The sequence below is a fragment of the Equus asinus genome, chromosome 2, assembly GCF_041296235.1.
Source record: "Equus asinus isolate D_3611 breed Donkey chromosome 2, EquAss-T2T_v2, whole genome shotgun sequence".
Lineage (NCBI taxonomy): Eukaryota > Metazoa > Chordata > Mammalia > Perissodactyla > Equidae > Equus > Equus asinus.
In genome coordinates this window covers 134,198,615-134,225,991 of record NC_091791.1, presented here as the reverse complement: position 1 = coordinate 134,225,991, position 27,377 = coordinate 134,198,615, and the positions used below count along the sequence as shown (strand labels likewise).

At 49.8% G+C, this 27,377-nt stretch overlaps 1 protein-coding gene and 1 long non-coding RNA gene across 4 annotated transcripts in view; one reads left to right on the top strand and one right to left on the bottom strand.

Annotated features, from left to right (window-relative positions):
* Window positions 1-3,722: 3,722 nt before the first annotated feature.
* On the bottom strand, window positions 3,723-17,611 carry CILP (cartilage intermediate layer protein). Of its 3 annotated transcripts, XM_070499950.1 has the most exons (10): window positions 17,477-17,598; window positions 16,747-16,855; window positions 15,622-15,792; window positions 13,640-13,732; window positions 12,742-13,011; window positions 11,300-11,479; window positions 10,599-10,913; window positions 9,702-9,810; window positions 8,841-8,998; window positions 3,723-6,799 (listed from the first exon to the last, which is right to left on the bottom strand). In XM_070499950.1, the coding sequence occupies exons 3-10, from the start codon at window positions 15,698-15,700 to the stop codon at window positions 4,431-4,433; spliced, it is 3,573 nt and encodes a 1,190-aa protein (XP_070356051.1). In that variant the 5' UTR covers window positions 15,701-15,792; window positions 16,747-16,855; window positions 17,477-17,598; the 3' UTR covers window positions 3,723-4,430. The 3 variants fall into 3 exon arrangements, with proteins under 3 accessions (XP_070356051.1, XP_014685390.1, XP_070356061.1); XM_014829904.3 differs by lacking the exon at window positions 16,747-16,855 and having other exon boundaries at window positions 17,477-17,611; XM_070499960.1 differs by lacking the exons at window positions 16,747-16,855; window positions 17,477-17,598 and adding an exon at window positions 16,502-16,601.
* LOC139042297 (uncharacterized) overlaps window positions 17,177-27,377 on the top strand; it is a 33,075-nt gene continuing 22,874 nt past the window's right edge. Inside the window, exon 1 of the long non-coding RNA XR_011498861.1 lies at window positions 17,177-17,310. This is a non-coding gene — a long non-coding RNA (uncharacterized lncRNA). The remainder of the gene's footprint in view (window positions 17,311-27,377) is intronic.

Sequence of the window (27,377 nt, the reverse complement as noted above, 5' to 3'; positions counted from 1 at the left end):
AATTCAAGAGAAAGCACTAAAAGAATAGAAAAAGTATAAAGCTTCCAAATCACTATAAGAAAAAAAACTAGAATAAGAAAAATATTACTCAACTGAAAGCTGACAATAAAAGAGAAAAAGAGATTTTTCTTACCCCACCAGGTAAGATGGTAAAAATAAGTCTAAATACAACTGTAATCTCCATATGTATTTCCTGGACTTGGTAGTTAAAAGACAGATTGTTACACCGAATAAAATAAACTAAAGTCCAGCTATAATGCTGTTTACAAGAAGCATCTTTAAAAAGACACATAAGGTTAAAAGTAAAAAGATATACTGAGTAAATACTAACCAAAAGAAAGTTGAGAGCTCTATTATTAGACAAAATGGGCTTTAAGACAAAAAACATTATAGGAAAAAAGAACATAACTACATAATGATAAAAGATTCAATGCACAAGAAGGCATGAAAATTTGTAATAGGCATCCATTAAAATAGCTTCAAAATACATAAAGCCAAAATTTAGGACTCACAGGGAGAAACTGACAAGCACATCAGCTCGTGGACGATTTTAACACATTCCTTATTAACTGAACTGAACAATTAACAAGTTTGAGTCAATGGTCCTATAAAGAGCCCTGCACCCAATGATTAGAGAATACACTTTTTTTTTTTCAATTGCACATGGAAACTACAAAAACTAGGTACTAGGACATGAAGTAAGACAACAGATTTCAAAGAACAGGTACCACACATCTCATTGGATGTATTTATAATCCTCTGAGGTTTGGAAATGAAAAACTCTAAACTCCCAGTAAACCCACAATGATCTGCTCACTGTCCTTTTGAAGTATTCACCTTTTGGGATGTCTCTCCAACTCTCCAGGGTTCCCTTTCTCTGAGAATTGCCTCCACCTCCTCAGCAAGCATGACTGTGTAATAGGGCTGCCCTTTATGCCCCATCCCCCACTGCGGCCACTGTTGATTGGACTAGAGGTAGAGCCCCGATTCAAACTGAGCCAATCGGATTCTCTCTCCAAGGGATCTGGGTTCAGGACAGGGCCCTTTGACTTGAGATGGCCACCTCTTCTGTGAACCCAGGGGAGCAGAAAAAGCTGATCTGCAAAGAAGAACTAAGGGTTCCTGCAGAGAGAGGAGACCACACAGTAAGAGGGAGAGACTGAGAAATAGACTGATCAGAAAGGACGACCTAGAAGGAGGAGAGAGAAACAGAGTCAGAGAGACAGTTTGAGAAAGAGCATGTAGAGCAAGACTGAGTCAGAGACTGAGAGAGACTAAAAACCACTGAGCATGAGAGAGAATCAAGAGCACAGAGAGTGATGGCCTGGACTCTGATGGCCTTGCCATTCCCATTTCCAGTCCTTCCTGATGTCTGCTGGCACGCCTCTTACTTGTAACCAAAAGCCTTCCAGTGTGCAGTCCTACCTCTACTCCTTGGCTCCAGCCAATCCCTTTGCCTGAAACTCCACCCGTCCCTGCACTGCCTCCAATTTGCCTCGCCTAAGTCCTCTCAATCTTTCAAGACTCTGCTCTTGTCCTGACATCTTGGTGACATTTTTTTTCTATGAACCCAGCTGCTAGAGCTCTCCAAACCATAGAGAGCGTTCTACCTGTAAAACTTCCTTGGTTGCAAGTAGAAGCAACCTGATTGGCCCCTCTACCTTCCTGCCTGTGCCCTTCCTCCCTGCCATCTGGTATCCATCCTCATGTAGTTACTCTCAGTAACCGGGTGATCAGCCCGGGTACAGCAGGCTGAGACTGAAACCCCAGGGCTTTTCTGAAACGAACGTTTTGTCCATCCACTGTGCAGAGGTGCAGAGTCTCCAAAAGGGAAGGGAACACCTGGTGAATTATCAGAGGTTTGGTGAAGCAAAGGCACCCTGGGAACTGTGCTCTTAGCCTCACTGAAAATCATGGAAAGGACTTGAGAGATGGTTTAGATTCTAATCTAGACCAACTTCTTCATTTAAAAAAAAAAACCCCAAACTTCTATTTATTTATTTCTGAGATATAATTAACATAACACTGTATGCATTTTAGAGTACAATCAACTCCTTCATTTATAGATGAGGAAAATGAGGTCCAGGGGTAACCAACTTGACCAAAGTCACACAGTTAGCAGGGAGCACATCTGTCTCTGGAAGCAAGGTGCTTGAAAATTAGGTGTCATGAGCTCAACATGTTTCTTTGTCTGAAAGAGAGGTATCTGCCATCCCCTTCCAGCCTCCACCCCTGGTTTTGCACAAGTTCTTTCTACCTGTGCTCCTTGAAGCCACACCTTCAGCAAGCCAGCAACTAGCTATCATTCAGATCTCAAATTAGATGTCACCTCCTCCCAGAAGCCTCCTCTGACTACCACCCCCTCCAAGTCTGGTGCCACTACGTGTAGTATATTTTATATACTAATAAAGGCCTATCTACTTGCACACATGGCTTGGCATAGAGTAGGCACTCAATAAATGTTTGGTGAATGAAGAAAAGTCAGGTACCAGCTGCTGCCTGCTGCAGTCCATTTATTCGGGTCCCCAGTGGAGAACAGAAAGGGAAGGGCATGGGATTAGCCCAGTCACCTCACGTTTCCCAGCATCACTTCTCTGTACATTTGAAGGGACCCGGGTGATCAGGTTAAACCAGCATGCACTTGCTCCTGAAGCAGCGAGGCATGTGTGCTGCAGAAAGCTGAACGTTGATTCCTTGGCAGAGGCAGTCAAATACCCCCAAGCAGTCAGTGCAAGCCGCTTCCTGGGAAGCATAGTCTGGAAGCGGGTCAAGGAGGAATCTCAAGGCGACTCAGCCCCAGCCCTGCATATGCTCACTTTCTCAGAGGTCATGGGGATGGGGTGCTCAGCCAGAGAAATTTCTAATTGATTATGAACCAAACCCCTGGGAGCTGGAGAGATACTGGTCTGAGAGTACTAATCCAGTTCAGGCCAGAGGTGGCCAAAACAAGATGCACTGGGCCAGCCAGGGGATCAAGGAAAGCTTTTTGTCCTGACTGTAAATGATGCCCTCTCCTCCCCAATCCCTTTGGCCATTTTCCTGACAGATTCTGGAGGGGTTGGGAGTGGGGCAGTCAGTGCATCTTACCCAACCCTGCACCCCACCACCCTGACTATTGATGCCTCCAAGATCACTCTGGCACCATCCACTGACCTCTGATTTACTATTTTAAACCAAACACCTTTTCCCCAAAACAAAACTCTGTCCATTTGGACCAATTGTTTCACTTAGGGGACAGGGACTGTTACACACAACAGAGCTCTGGTGTCTGGAAAAGCCGGGCGTCTTTAGAAGAGCTTGGAATAAGAAAGAAAAAGCCCATCATTTCTGAGTGAGGTCAGCCAGCCCAGCTGGAGAAGGCGGCAGGCTGTGGGGGGCTGCTGAAGGACCATTTGGCCAGCTCGCCGGACTCTGGGCCAAGCCATTGTATAAGCTCCCAGTATTGGAAAGAAAGAAAGAAAAAATCGAGACATGTTTTTAGCTTTGCTCAGGAGCCCAGAACATGCTCACAACTTCAAGAATCTCTGCTGTTCTCTGCAAATGGAAAATATGATCCCTGAGAACAAACTTGACCACTAGAGTGTGTGCCTGGTTACCCAGCCCTGGAACTTAATCGAGGGCTGTGCCTCACACCACCTTGTGACCATTTTCCAGAGTCCTCTCTGTTCCTCTGAGCAGCTGGCTCACGTTAATGGTTAAAAGATAGGACAGCGGACTCAAAATTAATTACAAAATGTGCATTTATTGACATCTGCTCTAGGCTACACTGGGCTTCCAGCAAGAACAAAGGCAAATGTAAAGGGGAACATGCTAATATAACTGGCAACCTAGTGCCGCTGTGGGTACGAGGAGACATTCTTTCCAGACTTGGTAGAGAAACTATCATTACCCTATATTCAATAGCTTAACATCAAATGTGCACTAGAGTCCCAGATTCAGCAAAGAAATCAATGTTATTTACATTTCAAGTAAAAATATTGTAGTTTATTCCTTTATTTTACCACCATTTATATGTATGAACTCTGATGGAGGCCTTGCTTATGTCCTGTGGAGCAAGGTCAAGAAATATGCTTTATGTTGGTTATTTGATCTTCAACATCAGATTATCATTATGTAGAGGTGGGCAAAACCATGCAAAAAGAAAAGGAAGGACATTTCCATTGATGGCACTAAATGAAGATGGTCAAAGCCACAGGGTTTGCCAATGGCCAGTTCTTGTGTTTCTTTTAAAGAACAGGACAAAGAGGCTTTATTTTGCCATTTTGTTGGCTACGTGCCAATCAGTTTCACAAGACAAAGACAGTAAAGGCATAAAGAAACAAACAAGCAAATTGCACCAGAACAGATGTGCTTAAATTAACCAAGTGACAATTTATGCGTCAGTCTCACAATGGCTGTCACGTGATGTGGGGGGAGAAGTATCACAAGACTTAGTTCTTCAGAGGCTGCTGAGCTGCCCCAGGAAACCTCAGAGAGGCCACACCTCTGCGCTGGCGCGGGACAGCCCTGCTTGACCGCTGCTGCCTCCTTGAGGGCAGCCTTCCTCTGATAGTGCTCACAGTGGGGGGCCGGGTTGGGGTGCTTTGGAGATACTGGAAGGCACTCTGGCGACCCACCTGCCTCTCTATGCAGTTAAAGGTGAGGGCCACTCCCACGTTGCTCTTCATAACTCTGGAGGAGCCATCAGATGTGCCATCAAAGCACCGGCCAAGTGCAATCTCCTTGGCTGTGCGAGGGTCCTGGTCTGTGACAGTGTAGATGCCATAGTTGTGGCCCAGTGGATCCAGGGGTGCCAGCATGGTGTACTCACTGGTGTCGTTGTTGACTGCCAGTGGTAGGTGGTTGACCAGGTACTCGTGCAGCATGGAGTTTACACTAGCTCGATGGCAGCTGCCCTGGGGGATGATCTTCACCAGTGTGCGGTCCACACGGTCCTGATCATAGAGCATCCCACTGCACTTGAACTCCAAACAGGCAGCTGAGACATTGGGCTGGTCTCTGTCCCGTGTGCTCTTCACATCCCGGATTCCATACAGCTTCCCCACTGTCTGTCGGTGGGTGCCCCCCATGTTGCGAGATCGCACATTTACCTCCAATGGCCCTACAATTTTCACCTTGATGTAGCAGGCTCTGAACTCCATTGGCTTGGGCCACCATGCCAGGTAGTCCTCAGTCCAGCTCATGGGGTCATCTTCATTGAAGGGGACTGTGTTGTAGTCATACCGATCCCCCTCAATCTGGTAGAAACGGAAGTGGGCTGCACTGGGTGGTGCCTGCTCACATGCCCGGAGGTTCTCAAAGGCATAGATGGGCCCGTTGCTCTCCTCAGCTGAGTTGGGCCTTGGCTTGGCCATGCTGATCTGGAAAGCAGTCTTCTTAACCCGTGGGTCCTCATGGTCTGTCCGACGGTACTTGAGCTTGTTGAGGTAGGGCTGAGGGACGCCAATTGCATTTGGGTTGAATTTAGGAGAAGACTCCACTGCTTCCAGTTCTTCCCCAGCCAGGCTTGCCAAGACATAGGCAGAGTAGGCATCAGGGGACTGGTCATCACAGAAGGCAGGCACACAGGCCCCATTGGGGCCTGTGATGACACTGTCAAAGCGGCCCCAGGCCCTGGGGTTGGAGGAGAAGCCAGCCCTGGGCTCCAGGTTGATTGCAGACACCACGACCCCCTGGATCTGCTCACTGGGCAAGAACCTCTCACTCCGGTAAGCCCTCACCTTAATAAAGCACCTCCTGCTTTCAGGGACATCCAGGTTAAAGAGCCTCCTCTCACGGATCTCCATGTTGCCCACCAGAAAGGTTCTGTCTTCCCTTCTCTTTCGCCTTTGGCTTTCAAATTTGAAGTCATCTTCCTCCTCCCACAGTCCTGTGTCTGGGTTGAGTGACCAGAGTTTCATCGTGGGCACATGCTCTGGCATCTTGACTTGGGTCGAGTCGAGGTGGACCTTCACCTTGCCAGCATTAAGTGACTCTGAGGTGGCCTCATCTGTGAAGTCCACAGAAAACATGCCATATGTCCGAAGAGGGAAGGTGTCTCCTTCATCATTGATGAAGTTCAGGTCACTCTGAGCAGCTGTGGCTGTGGAAATATTGCGAGGATCCAGGAAGGTCACACTGGCCTTCACTTTTCCTGTGTAGGGCTCCCCATTCTGCCTGTAGAAACTCTTAGATGGGATCTCCAGCTCACCCATAGGGTCTTCACCATCCACCTCCCCCAGGGGGATAATGTTGGTCTCCATGGCGTCCAAGATGATGGGCTCTTTCCGTCGAAGCATCTTGATCTCATGGAACACTGCACTTCCCTTCTTGTTGAAGGGCAGCACTTTAGTGGTGTTGACAAACTTCTGCAGCCTGTCCACAAATGTGAGCACCAGCCTCTCAGTGTCCTGGGGGACGTGGAGGGTGAAAGTGCCCTTGTAGCCAGTCATGCTCACACGGTTGCTCCCCATGTACACATGGCCAAAGCGCATGGGTTCCCCATTGTCGGCGGCGCTGACACGGCCCCGCACGATACTCCGGGTCTCTGTACACCGCTGGCAGCTGCACTCTGTGGCCACCTTGGTGGGCAGTGTGTACCCACTGCACTGGATCTCCCTCTCCTCTGTTTTGGAGATGCCACAGCAGTTCTCCACAGCATCCCGGCATCTGATCCCATTATCCTGCTGCCCTGCACAGGTCTTGACAGGGCAATGGCCCACATCATAGTAGAAGGAGTTGGTGGCATTCTGGAAGCAATCATGGGGCAGCCGGATAAGGTAGCTCTCAGGGGTTGGGTTGCAAGGAGTCTCATCAGGGCCTGTGGAGGGAAATGGTGTGGATATTAAATGTAAGTTCACATCCTACACCAAGGGCACCTCGACGTCACATCTCTGCAGTGCTTGATGGTTTTGCATATCCGTGATCCCGATTCTCACAGAATTCCTCTGAGAAACACAACGGCTATTATTAAACCCACTTAATACATGTGGAAACAGAGTTGCTTACTGAGACCACTGGAGTAGTGGTTTTCATTGGAGGAATCTTGAATATTGTGGGCAGGGAGCGGGTATTGCTGCTCTGTGTCTTCAATGCCTGGCGCTGTTCTGCATAAAGAATTTTTCTCCGTCCTCTATGACTTTCACATATCCCACCAGCCATGCATGTAGGTAGAAAACCTGTTTAAAATTATCAGAGCCTAGGATTTTTTACATGGCTTTGAACATACATTGAATTTTTCAACAATGAAACTGCCATATAAATCAAGCTAAGATTGTACTTTGTTTAGCTTGGAACAATACCGAGAGTTGTTCCTTATCTTAGAAAAACCACGTACCTACAACAACATTACCCAAGGAATGTAAACCACCAAAATGATACCCCTTATCCACCAGCAGTTGTAGCTGTCACATTCATGGTGACTGGATTTCAGTGCAGATGTCTGACCTCTTGGCTGGCATTCTTGTATTATTATGCCAAAGTGTTTACATATTGAAATACAGACTATTTTGTATTAAAATGATTTTTAAAAATTTCTCCTTTATGTTATAGTTAGGGCCATGAGCATATCTATTTGAAAACTATATAATTGTGTTATTACCTGTAAATTTAACATCAGAATAGTAAAAATATTTTTAAAATTTAAAGTATTAAAAATAACTGTGACAGGGGCTGGCCCAGTGCCATAGTGTCTAGGTTCCCATGCTCTGCTTCAGCAGCCCGAGGTTCACGGGCTCAGATCCTGAGCGCAGACCTACACGTTGCTCATCGAGCCAAGCTGTGGCAGCATCCCACGTACAAAATAGAGGAAGATTGACACAGATGTTAGCTCCGTGACAATCTTCCTCAAGCGAAAGGAGGAAGATTGGCAACAGATGTTAGCTCAGAGCCAATCTTCCTCACCAAAAAATAAAAAATAAAAATAACTGTGACAAACAGGGCGTGTAGGTAATATGGGTTGGGAACCACTGCTGACAGGGCTCCACATCTCCTCCACCAAAGTCCAAGTGTCCTGTGTCCTGTCTGTCCTGAGGTCTGTTGCTCAACTTCTTGGAGTCTGTGAAATATTCAAGAATCCTTCCAATAAATTTTCTCTTCCTCTGCCTTTTGTTTGGTTTTGTTTAGGCCAATTACTAAGATATCCTCCTTCCCCTTCACTTTGCAAGTACAGGTTCCCGATTGGCCTTGGCCTCCAATCTCTCCGCCACCATCCCACTCCTTGGAGCCAGCTCTAATCAGGTCACCCTTTCTTGTAAAGCCCCCTCAGCTTCCCACTTCTATACCTTTGCTCATGCTGGTGCCTTGATGTGGAATGCCCTCACCTCCATACACACAGTCCCTAGCCATTCTTTAAGACCAGGGGTTCACAATGTTGCTTGCAAATTAGAATCACCTAAGGGAGCTTTCAAACTGTGCATGCCCAGGCTGCATCCCAAACCAATGATGTCAAACTCTCTGGAGTAAGACCATGGTGTAAAACTCAACACGTGACCCCAATGGGCTGCCAAGGCTGAGAACCCCTATTTAAGCCCACTGAAATGCTGCTCCCACAGGCAGCCATCCACAGTCACTAATGCGTGGGGGGGTCTCTGTCTCTCCTCTATAGAGTCCACGGCCCCTTATCTCCTGTTTTAGCTGCATTTCTCTACTTTTACTTATTTGTCTCTTATCTGCATTTCTTCACCCCTCTGGAGTGGCAGCTCTGTGAAGGTAGGATTGGGGTCTATGCCATCTTTGTGTCCTGGAGGGCATAGCACTCTGTACGGCACAGAAAAGCCCAAGTTTTTACTACTCACTAATGCCCTCTGGGGTGCTCCCCAGCCCTGTTGGCAGGGGCCCTCTAGGGACCCTGACAGGCCTACCTATGACAGTCAGCTGGGCGACCTTGGACTTCACAGCCCCAGCGTCGCTCTGGGCCTTGCAGAAGTACTCCCCAGCCTGGTCCTGCTTCAGGTTCCTCAGCACCAGCTTGCTCTCGTGCTTGTAGCGAGAGGGATCCAGCAGCGTGCCATTGTGGTACCTGCAAGGGATGGAGAGGCACAGCCTGAGGGGGCAGTGGGAGGGCAGGAATCCTTGGGGACAGTACCAGGAGCAAGCAGCCAGGGAGACAGATAGTGGATGGGTCCCTGTAGATGCCAACACCACCTTTGACTCGGCCCATCCAAGGGCACTGACTGGCCTGGGAGTCAGGGGACTTGATTCTGAGTCTCAGCCCCAGCGCTAACTGGCTATGGATCCTGGGACAAACCGTCTCACCTCTCTGAGCTTCAGCTTCCTGGCCTATAAAATGCAAGCAATGATTCCTAGCTGACTTCACAGAATTGTTGGGAGGGGTGAACAAGATAGTGGCTGTAAAATGTTTGTGAAGGGGAAAGGACCCACAGCCACTGGGGACTCTGGCTTTGTTTGCCTTTGTTGGGGGAAGCAGCACTGAAGAACCTTGTTCTGTGTCCCAAAGGATATGCGAGTCAGGACCCCAAGACCAGAGCTGCTCTGTGGGGACCCCAGCTTCAAGAGGACAACGACAGGGCTTGCTGGTTGTCTAGGCGGCCTCAACCCTGCTGGCCCCCACTTGTAAGTGCCAACTTCCGGGCTCTACACCAGGGCCTTACTTGTAACTTTATTCTATGGGTTATTGTTATGATTAATAAGTCCAGACCCAATGCAAGAAAGCTCTGGTTTCCAGGAGGAGACCTGGGCAAGGCAGCTTGCAGAATACTCACCAGAAGTACTTGTCTGGGCTGGGCTTCCCCGTGGCTTTACAGCACAGGGACACGCTCTGCCCAGCTCTCCGTGCTTTTGTCTCAGGGTTCATCACGATGTATGGAGTCTCTGGGACAGAAGATGAGAAGTGGTGTTTTAGTTTTTCTTTATGACAGATTCTTCAGAGCCATGTTCCCTGGGGTTGTCTGTTAAAATTCTAAGACTTCACACCTTGCCCCCATCCCTTCTCCAATAATGAAGCTGGTCCAGAATGGAATCCACCCTCTTCACCCCCTCAGCCTGGAACCTACTCCCATGACCTTTCAAGCAGCATCTGGGTGGGGCAGTGGAGAACAAACGGGACCTTGTGCCAGCCAAGATTCCCAAGAACTGCTATTGGGACAAAGCTGGCTGTTTTGAATAGTGCAATATTTATGATCTGCTGCCTCCAGCAGAATCTTCTGGCCACTCTGTACCATTTCTGAATTCCCCCTGCCTCTCTCTCTATGACCTCCAAGCCTCACACTGTATTGTAATTGACTATTTCAGATAAGGTGGCCAGGGAAGAACTCATACATTTGAGGGAGCGAGCCATGCCAATATCTGGGGGATGAACACTCCAAGCAGAGTAGATAGCAAGTACAAAGGCCCTGAGGCAGGAGTGTGCCTGTGTGTTGAGGAATGGATAGGAGGCCATTGTGGCTGGAGTAGAGTGGCTCAGTGGAGGCAGAAGGGAAGGTAACATGAGAGGAGAGCGGAGAAGTAATGGGGGGCCAGATGATGTTGGGCCTTGTGGGCCATGGTAAGAATTTTGAGTTTTACTCTGGGCAAGCTGGGAAGCCAGCTCTTAGCACTGTAATCCCTTTATTTATAAGTCCAGCCTTCCTCCCCAGCCCTACCCCAGAGAACCGAAGTACCTGCCCTCTTGAACTCCGCATTGATGGTGACTGCCTTCAAGCGAGTCTTGGGCATTGTGAGCCTGATGGGGGCAAACTTGGCCTTTGTGATCTTCAGGATGCTTTTGCCATCAGGGCACAAGCCAGGGACTCGGAACCTCCCACTGCTGTCTGTCCGAGTCAGTGGCTTAGGCGTCTTGGTCAGCAGATAGACAGTGGCCCCTGAGGCTGGGGCACCCCCAGGGAGGGAGACAGCCCCACGCAGCACAAAGTCCTGGCACATGCAGGCATCACAGTCAGCATTCACCTGGCCCATGGAGCAGGTCATGTCACAGGCTGTAGAAGAAGGGGCCACATCAGGAGGGCTTATATGGATTCTGACCCTCCTTCAGCCACATCCCAGCTGGTGGACTCACATATGCTTCCCTTCTTCCTTAGGCCTTTGTTAACCTTCCTTATCAGCCCGCATGACTAATTCGTACTCATCCTTTAAGACTGAGCTCAGGACACCTCCTCTAGGAAGCCTTCCTTGATTCCCCTAAGCTATGATAATTGACCCTGCTCTGTGCTCCCACATTGTCCTCTATATCTCCCATCAGAGCACATAATAGATGCTCAGTTATTACTTGAATAAATGAATGAATCCTTCTCAGTCTAACCTATTCTAGGCTGCTTCAGCCTCAGCCCCATGCCCTGCCCAGTACCAATAGCAAAGGTAGTACCTGAACAGGCCTGGTCCATGCAGTGCCGGCCCTCCTCGGCGGCCTCATTGCACAGTGACACCGTCTCCGCCAAGCAGGTGCGTGTGCGGGTCTGGACCCCAGTGTGACCACAGGCGGCAGAACACTTGCTCCAGGGAGACCACGGGCTCCAAATGCGCTCTGTGTCTCGGCGCAGGGACCCTGCAAAGCAGGAGCAGCAGGTGGCCTGACTTCCCTCCCAAGGGGACTCTGTGGGGAAACTGACCCCTGAGGCTGTTTTTTCTCACAGAGACAGGGTTTATGTCACAGATGTCATTGATATTTATATTTACTGCAATGAGTTTTCCAATTGATGGAAGTCAAGAGTTTTGAGGAAGTGGTGTCTCTAATTTGCACAAAGGTACCATCTGGGCTAGGGATGATTCCGAGAGGGACTTGTTGGCCAATCACTGGGACTCTGGTGTGCTGTCCTGGGATGTGCAGGCATGGCACCATCTTCCCTCTCCTCCAGTGTGGGAACAGCCATGTGCTCCTGCAGAAGGGCTCCCTGAGAAGTCAGAGCCTGGGACCTCAGTGGCTCAGACATCATGCCCTCTTCTGCCCACCCTCCTCACCTCTGGGCTGAGGCCTCTGTGCAAGAATGGGGCCCTCAGACCTGGCCCAGGAGACCTTGCACAGCCTGAGCTCCCACTCCAGATGACACCACTGCCGCCTGGGGCTGCAGGATCAGGCCGTGTCCCTGGCAGAATTCCAAGAGGGGAGGGTGTCCATCCAAGAAGTGGGCAGCCTGCACCTGGCTCTGTCTTATCCAGTGTGGGCAGGAGGACATAAGAGCATGACCTCTTAGACTCTGCAAACACGGACTTGGCTTTAAATCTCAGCTCTCCACTTAGCAGCTGTGTAATCATGAGAAGTGACCTAACCTCTCTGAACCTGGCGTGACTTGTCAAAATAGAGACTCCTCCTGTAAGTTGTAAATGTTGAGTAATGTAGATAACTAGTACAGTGCTTGGCACATAGGAACTATAACGAAACTAACAGTTTCATTCACCTGGGTTAAGCCCTCTACATTTATTACCTCATCTAATCCTCATCAAGCCCCTATGACATTACCCCCATTCTACATGTGAGAAACCCGAGGCTCAGAGAGCTTCAAAAGTTTGCCTAAGGAACACAGTTCAGTTGGTAGGCCAGGGATTTGGACCACACAGCCCAACTCCAGAGCCTGTGGTCTTCACCACCTGGGCACACACACTCAGCGAAGTCGATGGAATGGAGAGGGCCCATAAACACAGAACACTGTTGGGAAGATTACGGCTTTCATGACACGGTGGCTTATTATTAGCAAGTTGAAGCGTATCTACGTGTGTGATATCCAGAGTTCCTGTGGCCAGAGGCAGGTCCTGGCCTCTCCCTGTGCCGAGATTGGTGGGAAGCAGGGGGTGGGGGCTGTTCAGGCTCACCTGGCGGGCAGAGGAAGCGCACGGTGTAATTGGAGCAGTTCTGGCCGGGCCGCTGCTCCCTGTTGAGGCACCAGAAGCCCTCACGGGGACTGCCACGGACCACTTGGCCAGTCCTGCCCGCAGGCATCCAGTTAGTAGTCCGAGCCTCCAACCGCAGGGGCCGAGCACACACACGGTCTCCATAGTAGAAGAGAATAGCATCCAGCCGCTCGATGTCACCCTCCCCACCTGGGTGATCGATGTTGAACCACGTCGTCCACTCGCCAGGAACTGAGAGATAGAGCCAGGGTGAGGAGGAGCCAGGCCCTGGAGCCCCAGGTGAGCTCTAGTTCCCCTTTCCTGCTCAGCTCCTGGGAGTCATCTCTCATACCTTTCACTTACCCTCCCATTGGTCTCAGGCCCCATTACATCTCCCTCTCCAGCATCTCTCCCACCTCTTACCCTTCAGCACCTCGCGCTGCCAAGGGCTCCATCAGAGCTCTGAGCAACCTGGCTGTACCATATCAGTAAATTCCTGCCTGGTCTCTCTACCTCGAGGTTCCCCCTGGGCCCATCCCCACCCATCCCCAACATTGTCGGGGTGAGATTTCTCCATGTGGCTTGACCTCAACACTCCCAGCTTTAACTCCCTTAGCCAGGCATTCAGGGTGCTGGTGAGCTGGCTCCTGCTATCTCTCCATCCTCATCTCCCCTCCTCTCTCCCTACCAGCCTGTGCTCTGGTCCCAACAATTCCTGGGATATATCAGGCAGCTTCAGGATTCTGAGCTGTCCTATATACTAGGACCCTTTGCCTGGACATAGATGTAGGCCAAATGCCTTGTAAAAGTGGGTTTCCATGGAACCCCGACATTGTGCCAAGCTCAGTAAAGACCCCTCCCTGCTCCAGCCACAACTCACTCTCCGGGGAGTCAGCAGGCTTGGCAAAGATGCTGAGGGTCCTCTTCCCAGGCTGGACTCTTCTCACTGACTGGATGAGCATCGTCTGCCTCCCTGAGGGCCAGGAGGAGAAGTGAGAGGCCAGAACTTGTCCTGCTACCAGCCTTTCAAGATGCGAGGAAGCAGTGTGTTGTGGTAGATGGAGCATAAGCACTGGACATAGCTTCAAATCCCGACCCTGCCACTTATTGGCTGTGCAATCTCACAAAAGCTTTATTCCTCTAAATCTATTTCCCCGTAAAATAGGGCTGCATTAATAATCACTGCACCATAGGGCCCTGGTGCATATTCAGGGTGCGGGGACCTGGCATGTAGTGCATGCTCAACAAATGGTAGTTCTCTTTTTGTTCTAGAAATGTATCATTAGACATTGCTGAGCAGCCAGTGGGCAGGGGCTCCTACGTTAGGGTCTGAACCTGTCCTTCTTGGCAGAATGCAGCCTTATTTTCCTCAGCTACAAAACGGAGATGTTAATTCCCACCTCAGAGTGTGGTCTGGTTGGCATGAGGACTCCATGAGGTAACACAAATAAACATCTCTGAAGTGTGCAGAGATGGAGAGCATGAGCTCTAGAGGCTGTCACTTCCTAACTGTGTGACCTGGGGCCAGATACTTTTCTGACCCCTATTCCCTCATCATAAAATGAGGATGATAGGAGTTCCTGCCATAGAGGATTGTGGGGATAACATAATGTCATTCATAAAATCCACTTAGCACAATCACTAGCACATAGTATTTGCTGCATATGTGGTAGCAACTCCTTTTAGCTCAACGCCTGGACAATAGATATCCATTTCCCTTCCCTTGGGCAAAGTTTGGCTCTGGGAGTCCACCCTCCTCTAAAGGTCTCATATGGCCTAATCGGGGTAGCAGTCCTCAATTTTCTGACCCTAGGGTGGCGGCAACTGCCTGAGGATGAATACAGGGTCCTCAGGCCACAGGCAGCTTCCAGCCCCACCTCTCCTGAGGCTGGGTTGGGGGTTCCAGAACGGGAAAGAGAAAGGAGAGCAGAGGGCTGCAAAAGCTTTGAAAGGCAATTAACTCTCGCGTGAGGAGCCAAATCAGAATTCTCTATACTGCTTAATTGGGGTGATAGGAGCTCTTTTAATCAAACTAATCTGATTTCCCCTCAGATGGTTGAATGTTAATCATCTTCACAAACAGCAGCTGTCAGGATGGAAAGAGCAAAGCAGGAGGTGGGCACACACTGGGTTTGGCCAGAGGCTGAGACAGCCTTTGTTCCTGCGTCTGTGGTCACAAAGCCTGCAGTGCATGCTGTTTTAAGAGAGGGGTTTGAGAATTTTTTTTTTTAACCTGCGTATGTGGTTAGAGATCAGGAGAGGAAGGGGAGGTTGGGGAGAGTATACAGGGTGGTGCTGGGGCCTCGAATGCTCAGATACCTCAGGGAGCCCACCAGGCAAATTCTCTCTCTCCGTTCCTTTGAGGACTCAGCGTCCCCAGAGGATGGGGTCCAAGAACAAGGAGACCGGAAAAGGTTCTGGTGTCCGTGAAATTTGGCTGCAGGGTCTAAATGAAATTGAACTTTAGGCCAGAAGAATTTTCATGAAACTAAAACCAGACAAAACCCCAAACCTGCTTCTGAGGACTCAGTGACCCCTGTGATCCCCTTTTGCTTTGGTTCCCTTGAAGCTCAGAGCCAGATTTAGCACTCACAGGCAGTAACCCTTTTTCCCTCTCTCTGAATGACAGCTCATCCCTCTCCTTATTTAAAAGATTCTGATCTGTGAGTTTTAATATTGGGAACTATCTCAAATCCTTTGGGGAAAGAAGCAGGGTATAAATTATGAGTAAGTCTATAAACCAGCCTCAGGTCTTAAGGGCATTGCTGTGCTCAAGGCAGATGCGTAGGTGGGTCCCAGACCGGACATGACTTCACTATGGCAAGGGGGGGATTCGGGAGATAGCAAATACTTAGCCTGTACCCAACACAGAGGTGAACTCCAGGACCAGGAAGAAGAACACCCAGGCCTTGGTCCCCACCATCTTTCCCCCAGGCCCCATGGGGAACGTGACAAGAGATGGCTGAGGGTGCTTCAGAGAGTCGAGTCGTCCCTGGAATGTGGTACCCTGGGAAGTCTCTCAGATCCAATGGCCTACAAAGAAACAAAGTTCATCAGGTCCCACATTTCTAAGTCACCTCTTATGGCTTGAGCAGAACTATTTCTTGACCTGTCAAGGGTGGAAGGGTAGGGCCAGCCCCGGTGGCCTAGTGGTTAAATTCGGCATTCTCCACTTCAGCAGCCTAGGTTCTTTCCCAGATGTAGACCTATGCCACTCGTCTGTCAGTGGCTATACTGTGGTGGCAGCTCACATACAAAAAGAGGAAGATTGGCAACAGATGTTAGCTCAGTTCAAACCTTCCTTAGCAAAACAAAAAAAAAAGGCTGGGGGGAGTAGAAGGAAGAATGAAGTCTTGTGAGAGGTGACACCTGCCCATGTTGAGAATCCAGGCAGCTTGGGAGATGCAGAGGCTCAGAATCTGAGTTCAAATGAGGCAGGCCTGGATTCATACCCTGGGTCCAAGCACTAGAGCCCCACATCGAGATGGGGCACAAAGGAGAATAGGGGTGAGAAGATTCCTTGCCAGTGAGGAGGGGCCTGGGGTCACACCCAGCAGCCTCTGGGTGACTCGTTAATCACTTCCCAGACCTGGGCTTGGGGGCATGCTTTGCTACCCCTTGGTGGGGCTCACACTCATGCACAAAAGGGCTACATATTAAGGCTGTGCAGCCCCAGCCATGACTACTGTGGCCCCTCACAGGGCAGGTAAGCTGGAGGATGCAGATGCTTCAGACACATCACCTCCATGAACGCATTCCCAGATGTGCACGGGCTGCAGCTGGAACACATTTCTGGCCTGTTTGTTTGAGGCCTGGCCGGCAGTTACACAGCCAGGAGCCTGCTGAAGGAGAGCAGAGGGGACGCAGTGTGAGAGGCCAGGGGTCCCCAGTAACTGCTGACCGGGAGCAGTGAGAGGAAAGCAGGCCTGGCGGTAAGAACAAGGGCCCGTGGAGCCCAGCCCAGGCTCCTGCTCATTCTTCTCTCACCCCAGAGCTCTGGCCAACCCAGAATCTGAACAATTCCTGGAGATTCAAAAGTGGTTCCCTTCAACCTCCAAAATCCAGGGTGTGGTGGGAAAGGGGAGCTTCTTCCTTTCTGGAAAAAAGATTCAAAATTACTTGGCTGTCCCAGAGGAAGAATAGACCAATCCCACTTTGCAGACCATCTATCTCTCAGCCCACGAACCCTGCCACCACCTGTCTCTCAGCCCAGGGAACAGAGACACAAGGGTCCCCAAGGTCTCCAGCTCCCCCAAGCTCTCGGGCTCTGAGCAGGGAGCTGAGTGCTCTGCAGGCCTGCACAGCATTCAGTCTGAGCCTGCTCCAGGACTGTCTGGGAGGCCGAGGAGGCCTGAGGCACCTTGTGGAAAAACCATTTCCCATCTGGCAGCCCACGGAAGTTTCCTCAGCATATGCTCTGCTGGTTAGTCTCCCCACCCCACGCCTCTCAGAACTCTTGGACAAAGCAGACTGGCTGACCGCAGGGAAGAAGCAGGGCGCCCAGAAGTACAGAGACCCTGACTGGGGCCGTTGGAGGGTCCCTGACATCAGGTGAGGGAGGGAAAAAACATGGGGCCAATGGGAGAAAAGAGAGAACTCCAAAGCAGAAAGGGGAGTCTTCTCTGGGGGAGATGAGGGGTGGTCAGGGGAGAACAGGAAGAGCTGGGTGGGCAGCAGGGTGCAGGGATGGGGTGAGGGGAATAGGAGTAGAGCTCACCCTGTCCTGAGTGGGACTCCTCAGCTGAGGGTCCAAGTCTTCGCCTCTTCTTCGTCTCTTCAGCGGTCCAGCCGCTGGGCCTTATATAGCACAGCTGGTGGCTCAGCCTGTGGCAGTGTGCCACGGGAAGCGGCAGCGAAACCAGATCTGAGCATGAGGAAGCTCAGCCTCCCGCTCCCCTCCCCACATTCACTACAGCTCCCAGACGCTGGGATTTCACTTCCAGATCCTCAGGGGGAGATGCCGCAGGGTCTGGTCATGGGCCAGGGGGGCAGCTGCCTGAGGCTCCACAGAGCAGAGAGATGAGTGGGGAGCTGAGATGGGCACTGGGAGCAGCAAAGGGAAGGGGCCAAGGGGAATTCTGCGTCCATCTGGGCAGCATTTCGTGGCTCAGGAGAGTGTGTGCTCTTGTCTTAAGCTGTGCTTGCCGATCCCCCACATTCCCCGGGCTCTCGCCCACCCATGCAGAGAAAGAACTTTGCTAGTTTTAGCACGTACTCCAAACTCTTAGGCACACGGGTCACCTGGTCTTTCAGCTGAGGGTGCCTGGTCTGAGTTGGACAACTACTCATCTTTTCTGGCCTCTGAGGGAGCACTCAGAACCTCAGGGGGGACAAGGGACAAAAGAATTATAGGGCACAGGATGTCACCTGGTGAGAACAGTTCTTCCTTGACCCTACCTACTGCCATCTGAGTGCCTGTCTGTGCCCTTTGGACCTCAGAACCCCTGCATGTGGACTCTCTGAGACCCTGCCAGTTGCTCATATATGTGCTTGAGTGGGAGTACGTGTCTGAATTCAGGTATGGGTGCCCACCAGCATATGAACAGCAGCCTCACCCATAGGTGGCATAAGCAGCTGCCTGTGCTTCAGAACTTCCCAGCACCGCCCCCCACCCCCAGCATCAGTTTGCCCTTTGTCTAAGGCAGTGGTTCTATAATTTCAGCATGCATTAGAATCCCATGGAGGACTTCTTAGAACACAGATTGCTGGGCCCCATACCCAGAGTTTCTGATTCAGCAGATCTGAGGTGAGGTCTGAGACTTCGCGTTTCTAACAAGCTCCTGGGTAATGTTGGTGCTGCTGGTTTATGGACCACACAAGGACAGAGTCCCAGTTGGATGCAGAAGATGGGGAGGGGGTGTACTAGCCGAACCACAGCAGGAGCTGCCAGGGCCTGCGTCATGTCCCAGACTCTTCTGGCCTGGGCTGGGCTTCCTGCCTCATGCCAGGGTCTGGAGATGGAGGCCTGGTCCTTGTGGCACTCCATACTCGCTCACTCTTTCTACACACTCTCATCGAGCTCCTGTATGCGGCAGGCTCTAAGCTGGGCACTGGGAGCCCACAAAAGAAGAGACATGCCCTTGCACTCAGAGGAAAGAGCCTCACGCGGGAATGATCCCAAAGTGCAGCAATGCAAACCCTCATCCAGAGAGCTGTGGGTGTGCTTGTGTGCATGTCTCTGCCTTTCTTGGTATGTATGTGTCTATGTATATGCTGTTATGTCTGTGTCTTTCTCTTTGTGTGTGAGTATATGTGCGTGTGTGTGTGTGTGTGTGTAAGCAAGGGGTTTAGGAGCTCTGTTCCTCTGAGCATCGCTCTGGATAGGCACTATTGGCGGAGCAGGTCGGGGTGGAGAATGGCTGTTGAGCAGCAACAGCCCCCACATAGACCTGGGGCACAGCTCTGCTTTGCTTTCTCTCCAGGAGCCTGGTCTCCCTCCCCGCCCTGAGCCCTTGGCCCATAGAGCCTTAGCCAGCCCCAGTCTGGTCCAGGTTGTTGTCAGAGCCAAGCCATGAAGCAGCTTCAGCCTTGACTTTGAAGGTGAAGTATGAACTGAGTGAAGCCCATAAGAATTCTGCTGGTCCAAGAACAGATGAACAGACAGACAGAGGCTGAGCCGCGATAGCCAGATCAAAGAACAGGAGAAAAATAGGAACTTGGGAGTCAAAACCTTGGTCCTGGCTCTGCAACTGATTCTGATATGTGACCTTGGACAAGCAATGCCCCAAGTGACCTTGGCCCTCTGTGTCCCCACCAGTGCAACAGAAGTTTGTCTGAGTGAGCTCTGAGGCCCCCACTAGCTCTTGCAAGGTTTGATAAGACGCTGACAACAAACATTGCGGGAAGGAGAGACAGGAAGGAAGGACAGGTCCAAGGAGTCTGGCCAGGGGTCAGGAGGGAGACCAGAGAAGCAATGGGATCACCAAGACTGGATTAGGAGAGCAAGGTAAATGGGAGAGGAAGATGGGGAGAGGTAAACCAGAGGTCCAGAGGTAAATGTCAGGGTAATCGGCTGCTCTCCAGTCTATGAACCCCAGGGTGTAAGAGGACTCCCCCCGCTTCCAATTGCACCTCTCTCTTCTCTTTCTGTGGTGGGAGGCACAGTACCCCATGGGGTGAAGGTTTGGCAAAGTGGAGCCCCTTAAGCCACGATTCCTACCTGTGTCTCCTTGCTTGACCCAGCAAGCACACAGAGGTCCCCCCACCATTTACCTAGCCCCAAGTGGCCAGCGGGTGTTGTCACGGTGGGCACGGGGTTGAGGGACTGTGAGCTAGAATCCCTGGGTTCTGATTCCAGCCCTGCCATTTGCGTCCCTCTAGCTGACCTCCCCCAACCCCATCAAAGAATCCTTTCCTGTCCCCAAGTGGGACTGAGCTGTCAGCTGCTCAGGGCTAGATTGGGCGAATCTGAGCCTATCCCCATTCCTCCTCCCAGGACTCCTTTGAGGGAGAGGCTGCTGCTCTCATCAGCCAGGACCCCAGAATAGACAGGGCTTGGGAGGCAGCCACAGATTCGGAGAGTCCAGGGCCTGGCCTGGAGGCGTCAGCCCCAGCCATGAGTAGCCATTTGGGGCTTCTGCAGGCCAGGCTAGTCTGCAGCAGCTCCAAGCTCCTTCTTGGAACACACTGGAAACCCATAAATCACCCCCATCCCTGTCCAGGGGATTAGGGGTTTGGAGCCCAGTTTAGCCAGGCCATCTGTGACCCAAGCCTGGCCAGGGGTCCCCACCCTGCTGAGGGGAAAGGAGCTTAGGAACACTGGGAGGGGTCTGACCTGGTGCTGGTGGCTCCAGAGGAAGGTGCTTTGTCTCTGACACTCTGCCTGACCACCTCTCTCATGCTCCCATCATCACCCTACTGTGGCCTGAGAGCCTTTGCCAGCCTGGGTAGCGACAGGCAGCTGATGAGCCCCGGAGACTGGAGGACTTGACTGCAGCTCCGAGTGACCGTCAGGGGCTGTTGACCCAGTACCTGGGAGCCCAGAGACCCAGAGTCCAGGGTAGTGGAAGGGCTCGCCCCCGACCTTGTTCTCCCTGTCCTGGGTACAGTCTGCCACTGTTCCACCTCTGTGCCTTTACAGTTTTATTCCTCAGCTTCTCATCCTGAAACACAGCCCTTCCTCCCCACCAGTGTGAATGTCCCCCATCTTTAAAAGCTCCATCTCAGTCTCCTCCCTCTTGCCCTCTCTGACCACCCAGGCCCACCTTGATTACCCCTTCTTGAGTCTCGGATAATAACGTTCAGTCACGTGTGGATGACACTCTTTAATTTACAAAGCACATTCATGGTCATCATCTCATCTGCAGCCTCACAAGCCAAGCTGTGAGGCAGGAATGATCACACTCATTTTACAGAGGAAAAACTGAGGCTCAGAGAGGTGAAGTCACTCAGACGTCAACTCAAAGTTGCCCCTGGGAACCAGGGGGCTAGTGCAGACCTTGTCATAGGGCCCTCAGCTCAGAGGAGCCACCATGGAAGTCACATTTCCACTGTATGCTCCTCAGTAAGAACATGCCTAGAACAGTCTGGCTCTGCTTGACTGGCACACACACCCTGCTTCCTATACATACACTAAATCTAAAGATGCTCCCACCTAACACGATCCAGCTATCTGTCATGCTGTGGTGGATTAAATGTGACCACAAATCCTTTGCAACTTTCCCATTATGAGGGAGAGTCTATTTATTCACTCCTTTGACCTGGGCTGGCTTCGTCACTTACTTTGAACAAAGGAATATGACAAAAGTGACACTGTACAAGTTCTGGAGTTTAGGTCTCAAAAGACCTTGCTACCTTCGCTTTCTTGGAACACTGTCCTGAGGCCAAAATATAAGGAAGTCAGTCTATCCTACTGGAGGATGAGAGACCACATGGAGGAGATCTGAGGCCTCCAGCCAACAGCCAGACATGTGAATATCTTATCCTTTCTACCCCAGTTGCATGAGTGAGCCCAAGTAAGACCAGCAGAGGAACATCCCAGCGAAACCCAGAGAATCATGAGAAATAAGAAATCACTGTTGTAAGTCACTGAGTTTTGGAGCGGTTTATTATGTTGCAATAGACAACTGATACACACACTAAGAGTAAAAGCTCTTTCACTTGCAAGTGACAGAAGCATAATTCAGATTGGTTTAAGCAGAAAAGGCATCTGATGCTTCTCATAACTGAAATCTTGGGGAAAATTGGATCTAGATACTCAGAAAACATCATCAGGACTGTTTTCTTTCCATATCTCAACTACTGCCTCTGAGATGGTTTTATTCTCAGAAGGGCATAGCAGTCTGTATTTTCCAAAGATGGCTGCAACAATAGCTCTCATTGCATCTTCTGGTACAATGTGACCGTGCTAGTATACCATCAAGAGATAGAATCTTATTTCCCTCCCCTTGAATCTGAGTTGGCATATGACTTGCTTGTTTCCAAGAATGAAGTGGACTTCTAAGGCTAGGTCCGAAGAGGTCAAACAGCTTCCACTTGAATCTCTTGGGACAATTGCTCTGGGGAAAGCCAGCTGCCAAGTGAGAAGTCTAACTACCCTGAGACCACCATACTGGAAAGGCCTGGTATAGGTGTTCTGGTCAGCAGTCCTGGCTGAGCCCGCCTGCCAGCCCTCACCACCAAGGCACCAAACAAGCGAGTGTAGCTGTCTTGGACCCTCCAGGCCAGACCAGCCCATCTACCAGATGAGTGCCACTGACTGGCTTCTATTCATGTCACAAAAAGCGGAATTGCCTACTCAAGTACTACATGAAATCCTGACCTACAGAGTCCATGAAATATAATAAAATGATTGTCATTTAAGCCACTAAGACTTGGGGTAGTTTGTAACACAGCAAAAGTAAGTGGACCAGAGGCTGTTCCCATGTAGTATCTTCCAGAAGCTTCAGGCACCCTCCTAGCACATCTCAAATCTCCATGGAAAGAGAGTGTCTCTTCCCCAATTGTTCTAGCAAAAGTCCTGGGGAAGGCTCTCAGGCCCATTCCTGATCCAGTCCTTGTAACCATGGGACGGAAAGCTCTGCTAAGCCCACTACTGGAGCCAGGAGTAGATCAGCCTCACTGGGATTACACGGACTGATTTTTCACAAAGGAAAATTGTGGTGCTGTCATCAGAAGAAGGAAAAATGGATCCCAGAAAGTAAAAAATGACATGTACCCACTAAAAACACAAGCACCCCTTTCCTAGTAGGAGTTGATCTGAAATGTCTTAACTATTGATCTTGACTTCAGGAATTGAGTCTTGATATCAAGAGGCCCCTGTCAACCTCAGAGTTTACCCTCCCTTTGTCCCTTTGTACCCACCCATGTATGATTACTCCCCACCCTGTAACCATATCAACACATCCCAGAACAGTTGTATAAAACTGAACAACTATAATAACAACTCCAGCTTAGAAAATGGAAGAAAAAGAAAGAAACCTTCAGGACCATGCACGCCACACTGGTTGCTGCATATACTGCACCTGCAGGTCAGCACCTGGTCACGTAAGGGTATGCTTATTCCACGCAGGTTGTAGGTAGGAGCAGATTCCCTGTGAATGGCAGATACCCCAAAATATGTCCTGTAGAGCCCTCTACCTTGCATAATATGCTTAGGTGATCATCACAGAATACTCCTCGAGCTTAAAAAAAAAGAGTCACCTCACTGTCCCTATAGTGTATTCAACATAGTCACAGCCTTATGCTCACACGCAGCATCTCTAGTGCTCACCATGCTTACCACAATGTGTTCACACCCACATGTCCCAGTGTTTTTGCCACTCACTATGGGATTCCTGCTGTGTCACCATGATGTTCACCTAGCTTGCCATGCCGTGCTCATAGCCACCAGAGAGTCTTCACCACACTTACAGTTTGCTCACACCCAGTGACATTGTAGTGTTTACTGCATAAACCAGGGAGTTCACATTCTATATGTGGACATCAGAGTGTCCCCACAGTGCCCCCTGTGTTTCTCAGGAATATCCACATTTACAATTTTGCATAGGATTAGGGGTGCACACTTACCAGGATGTCATCTCAAGAGTGTTCACACTCTCTTCCCCGACTAGTCACACTCAACGTGATGCGTTTGTCCTGATTGGTCATCAAGCTCACCTTGGTGCATCTAGCAGACTCTGCCACTTGCTTCCCATGACCCAAGCCCTCTTTTTATGACTCTCCCAGAGCCCCCAGGTGGTTCTGGGTGTGGTACAGCTTCAGTTCTGACCAAGATGCTGGCAGCCCAGAAAAACCCGCGGCACTGATGGGGGCAGCCTTGCTCAAGGATGAGGTGAGGCAGACGCGGGTAGATGTTCTCTCTGGCTGTATGTTCCCTGGACACATGGCTGTTTTATGGGCTAGAGCTGTGGAAATTTGAATGTGAGGAACCTCCCTCTTCCCAGGCAGAATCATTCGCCCACACAGCACCTGGGCTGTAAGGATTTAGAACTCCAGTTGACCAGGGTGAGCAGGCAGGGAAGGGGAAATGGAGGTTAGAGAGGCCTTGGTGAGCAGGCTTAGCCAGACGGGGTGGGACAGAGGGAAAGCGTCAGACACGTGGGCCTGCAGAGACAGTTCTTAGTGGATTGGCCTTTTGTTCCCAGAAGCAAAGCAGTGTTCACGGTGGCTGAATCAGGGCATTTTTTTCCCAGGAGAACAAGAGCTTGGAAGACAGGATGTTGGGTAGTGACAGGGAAGGCAAAGAAAGGGAAAAAGGAATTTGAATCCCAACCCCATTTTTAAAAATTGAAGCATAATTTTCATACTATAAAATTCACCCTTTTGAGTGTACAGTTCTATGATTTTTGACAAATGCAAAGAATCATGTAATCACCATCACAATCAAGATATAAAAATATTTCCATCACCTCAGAAGTTCCCTTGGTAGTCAGCCCCTCCCTCCATCCCCAGCTGCTGGCAACCACTGACCTGTTTTCTTTCCCTGTAGTTCTGCCTTTTCAAGAAAGTCATAGAAATGGAATCCTTTGGTATGAGCCTTTTAAGTCTGCTTTCTTTCACTTAGTATAATCATCCACATTGTTGCATGAGTCAAGAGTTCATTCCTTTTTATTGCTGAGTAGTATTTCACGGTACAGCTATACCACAGTTTATTTATCCATTCGCCAGTTGGAGGACAGATGGATCGTCTCCAGTTTTTAGCAATTACATTTTAGTTATAAATATTTGTGTACAGATTTTTGTGTAAACATGTTATTCATTTCTTTGGGATAAATACCTAGGAGTGGGATTGCTGGGTTATATGTTAAGTATGTGTTTAACTTTATAAGAAACTGTCAAACTGTTTTCCAGAGGGATTGTACCATTTCTATTCCTACCAGCAATGTATGAGAGTTCCAGTTGCTCAGCATCCTCATCAACACTTGATACTGTCAAAGCTTCATGTTCGATTGCTGGTTGGTTTTTAGCCCTTCTAGTGGAGGTGGCTGTGCTCTCGTTGTGGTTTTAATTTGCATTTCTATAGTGGCCAATGATGTTGAACATCTTTTCATACCCTTATTTGCCATGCATATATTTACTTTGGTGAAGTGTCTGTTCAAATATTTTGCCCTCTTAGTAATTGGATTGCTTTCTTATTATTGAGTTTTGCCTGTACTTTATATATTCTAGATACAAGTCCTTTATCAGATAAGTGTTTTGAAAATATTTTTCCCACTCTGTAGCTTGTCTTTTCGTTTTCTTAAGTGTCTTTTGAAGAGCAGAAGTTCTTAATTTTTTTCTTGAGGAAGACTGGCCCTGAGTTAACATGCATGTCCATCTTCCTCTACTTTATATGTGGGACGCCTGCCATAGCATGGCTTGATAAGTGGTGCATAGGTCCGTGCCCAGGATCCAAAGTGGCAAACCCCAGGCCTCCAAAGTGGAGTGTGCGAACTCAACCACTACACCACAGGGTGGGCCCCCAGAAGTTCTTAATTTTGATGAAATCCAGTTTATCAATTTTTTAATTTTATGGATTGTGCTTTTGGTGTTGGATCTAAGAAATTTTGGCCTAACCCACGGTCATAAAAATTTTCTCCTATGTTTTCTCTAGGAGTTTTTTAGTCTTAGGTTTTGCCTTTAGGTCTATGATTTATTTTTAACTAGTTTTTGCATATGGTACAAAACATGGGTCAAGGTTTATTTTTTTGCATGTGGATGTCCAATTGTTCTGTCACTATTTGTTGACAAGACTATCCTTTCTCTGTTTAACTCCCCCCCACCTTTTTTTTTAAAGACTGTGGCTCTTTGAGGCATTGACTCTAGAGCTTTTGTGATGCACAAAGTCAGTAGCATAGCAGAAATGAATGTCTCTCTTACCTGACCCCAAACAGAACTGCTTATGCCCAAATAAGACACAGACTTTTGGAACAGCTCTTTTAGCTTTTCCTTACGGCCCCTCTGCTGTCCCCAGTACTCAGACAGGAGTCTGCTGAGACCTGCACCAGGAGACTGCTGTGACTGTCAAACACAGTCCTGGATCCAGCACAGCCCCTCCTCTCCACTGACTCCCCTACCTCCCAGGAGGCTCCTCAGCCAGAGAGGCTTGGCATCCTCTACACCCAATCAACCAGCCTCCGTCCGACAGAGGGAGGAGAATGCCCTGGGAAGCATCAGCTGCTTCCACCTTTCTGGCTGCTTTCACCTGTCAAAGTTGCTCTTGATTTTCATTTTAGCCTGATCGTAATCAGCGAAGGAGAAAGGACACTGTGCAAGGTAAACGAGACTTCTGCCAAGACCAGGCACTTGCGGAAGCTTAGGGACTTGATTCAGGCTCGAACCCAGGCCAGGTCTCCTAATTTCCAGTCCTCTGATCTTTCCATTTTCTCACAGTGGCCTCTCATACAAGATAAAGCTGGTTGCTCTCTGGGACGCCAGGGAGATGAGGGGGCTCCTAAACTGGTTATGCATTTCAGAGAACAAAATGATAACTCTCAGGTCATTCTGAGAAAAAAAGAGGCTTGTTGTAAAGATAGACAAAGTCAGGAGCTGGGCTGGGCAACTCTGGGGCAGGCCTCTCTCACACAGGCTGCCTGGTATTTCTCCTATGTGTCTGCTTCTCTCTATGTGGCAATTTCCCTTGCCCCTCGCTCCTGACAGGTCCATCTCCTGCATTTTCTTAGTTCAAATCCCAGCGGGAACCGTTCTGATTGGCTCAGGTAGTTCCCACACCCACCCCTATTGGATGGAGCTTTTCTCATGAAGCCCTTCACAAGTCACCAGCTGGCGTATGGATGGGCTGGGTTTAGGTCAGGTACTCAGCCTGTGCCAATCAGTGGCCACTCCTGGCCAAATACCATGGTGGTACTGCTTCCCCGACTACTGGGCTGTGGGTGGGCAGTTTCAGCTAGAAGAGGCTCCACGGTCTGTGGCACCGTGAGGGTTACCAGCATGATTTGAGGGTTTATTCTCATACCTGAAACATTACACATATGCCCTGAACACTCCAGCCCACACCCCTCTCCTCCCTCTGAGCTGCCCCAGCCCCAGCCTCAGCATTTCCTACTTGGCCCCACTCTGAGTTGAAGAGCTCTTTGCTCCACTTGGGAATGCTGTCTTTCCTCACTTGAACTCATGAAGGGCAAGGACTATGTCTTACTTATTTCTGTGTCCCCAGCACCTGGCTCAACATCATAAAT

Bases quoted from the DNA above. Each gene is read 5' to 3' on its own strand.
- CILP (XM_014829904.3), bottom strand. From the start codon at position 15,700: ATGGGGCCTGGGGGAAAGATGGTGGGGACCAAGGCCTGGGTGTTCTTC. The intron at 10,914-11,299 runs GTACTACCTTTG...CTTCTTCTACAG, and splicing joins CATGGACCAGGCCTGTTCAG to CCTGTGACATGACCTGCTCC. The intron at 6,800-8,840 runs GTAGGCCTGTCA...TTCCCTCCACAG, and splicing joins CGCCCAGCTGACTGTCATAG to GCCCTGATGAGACTCCTTGC.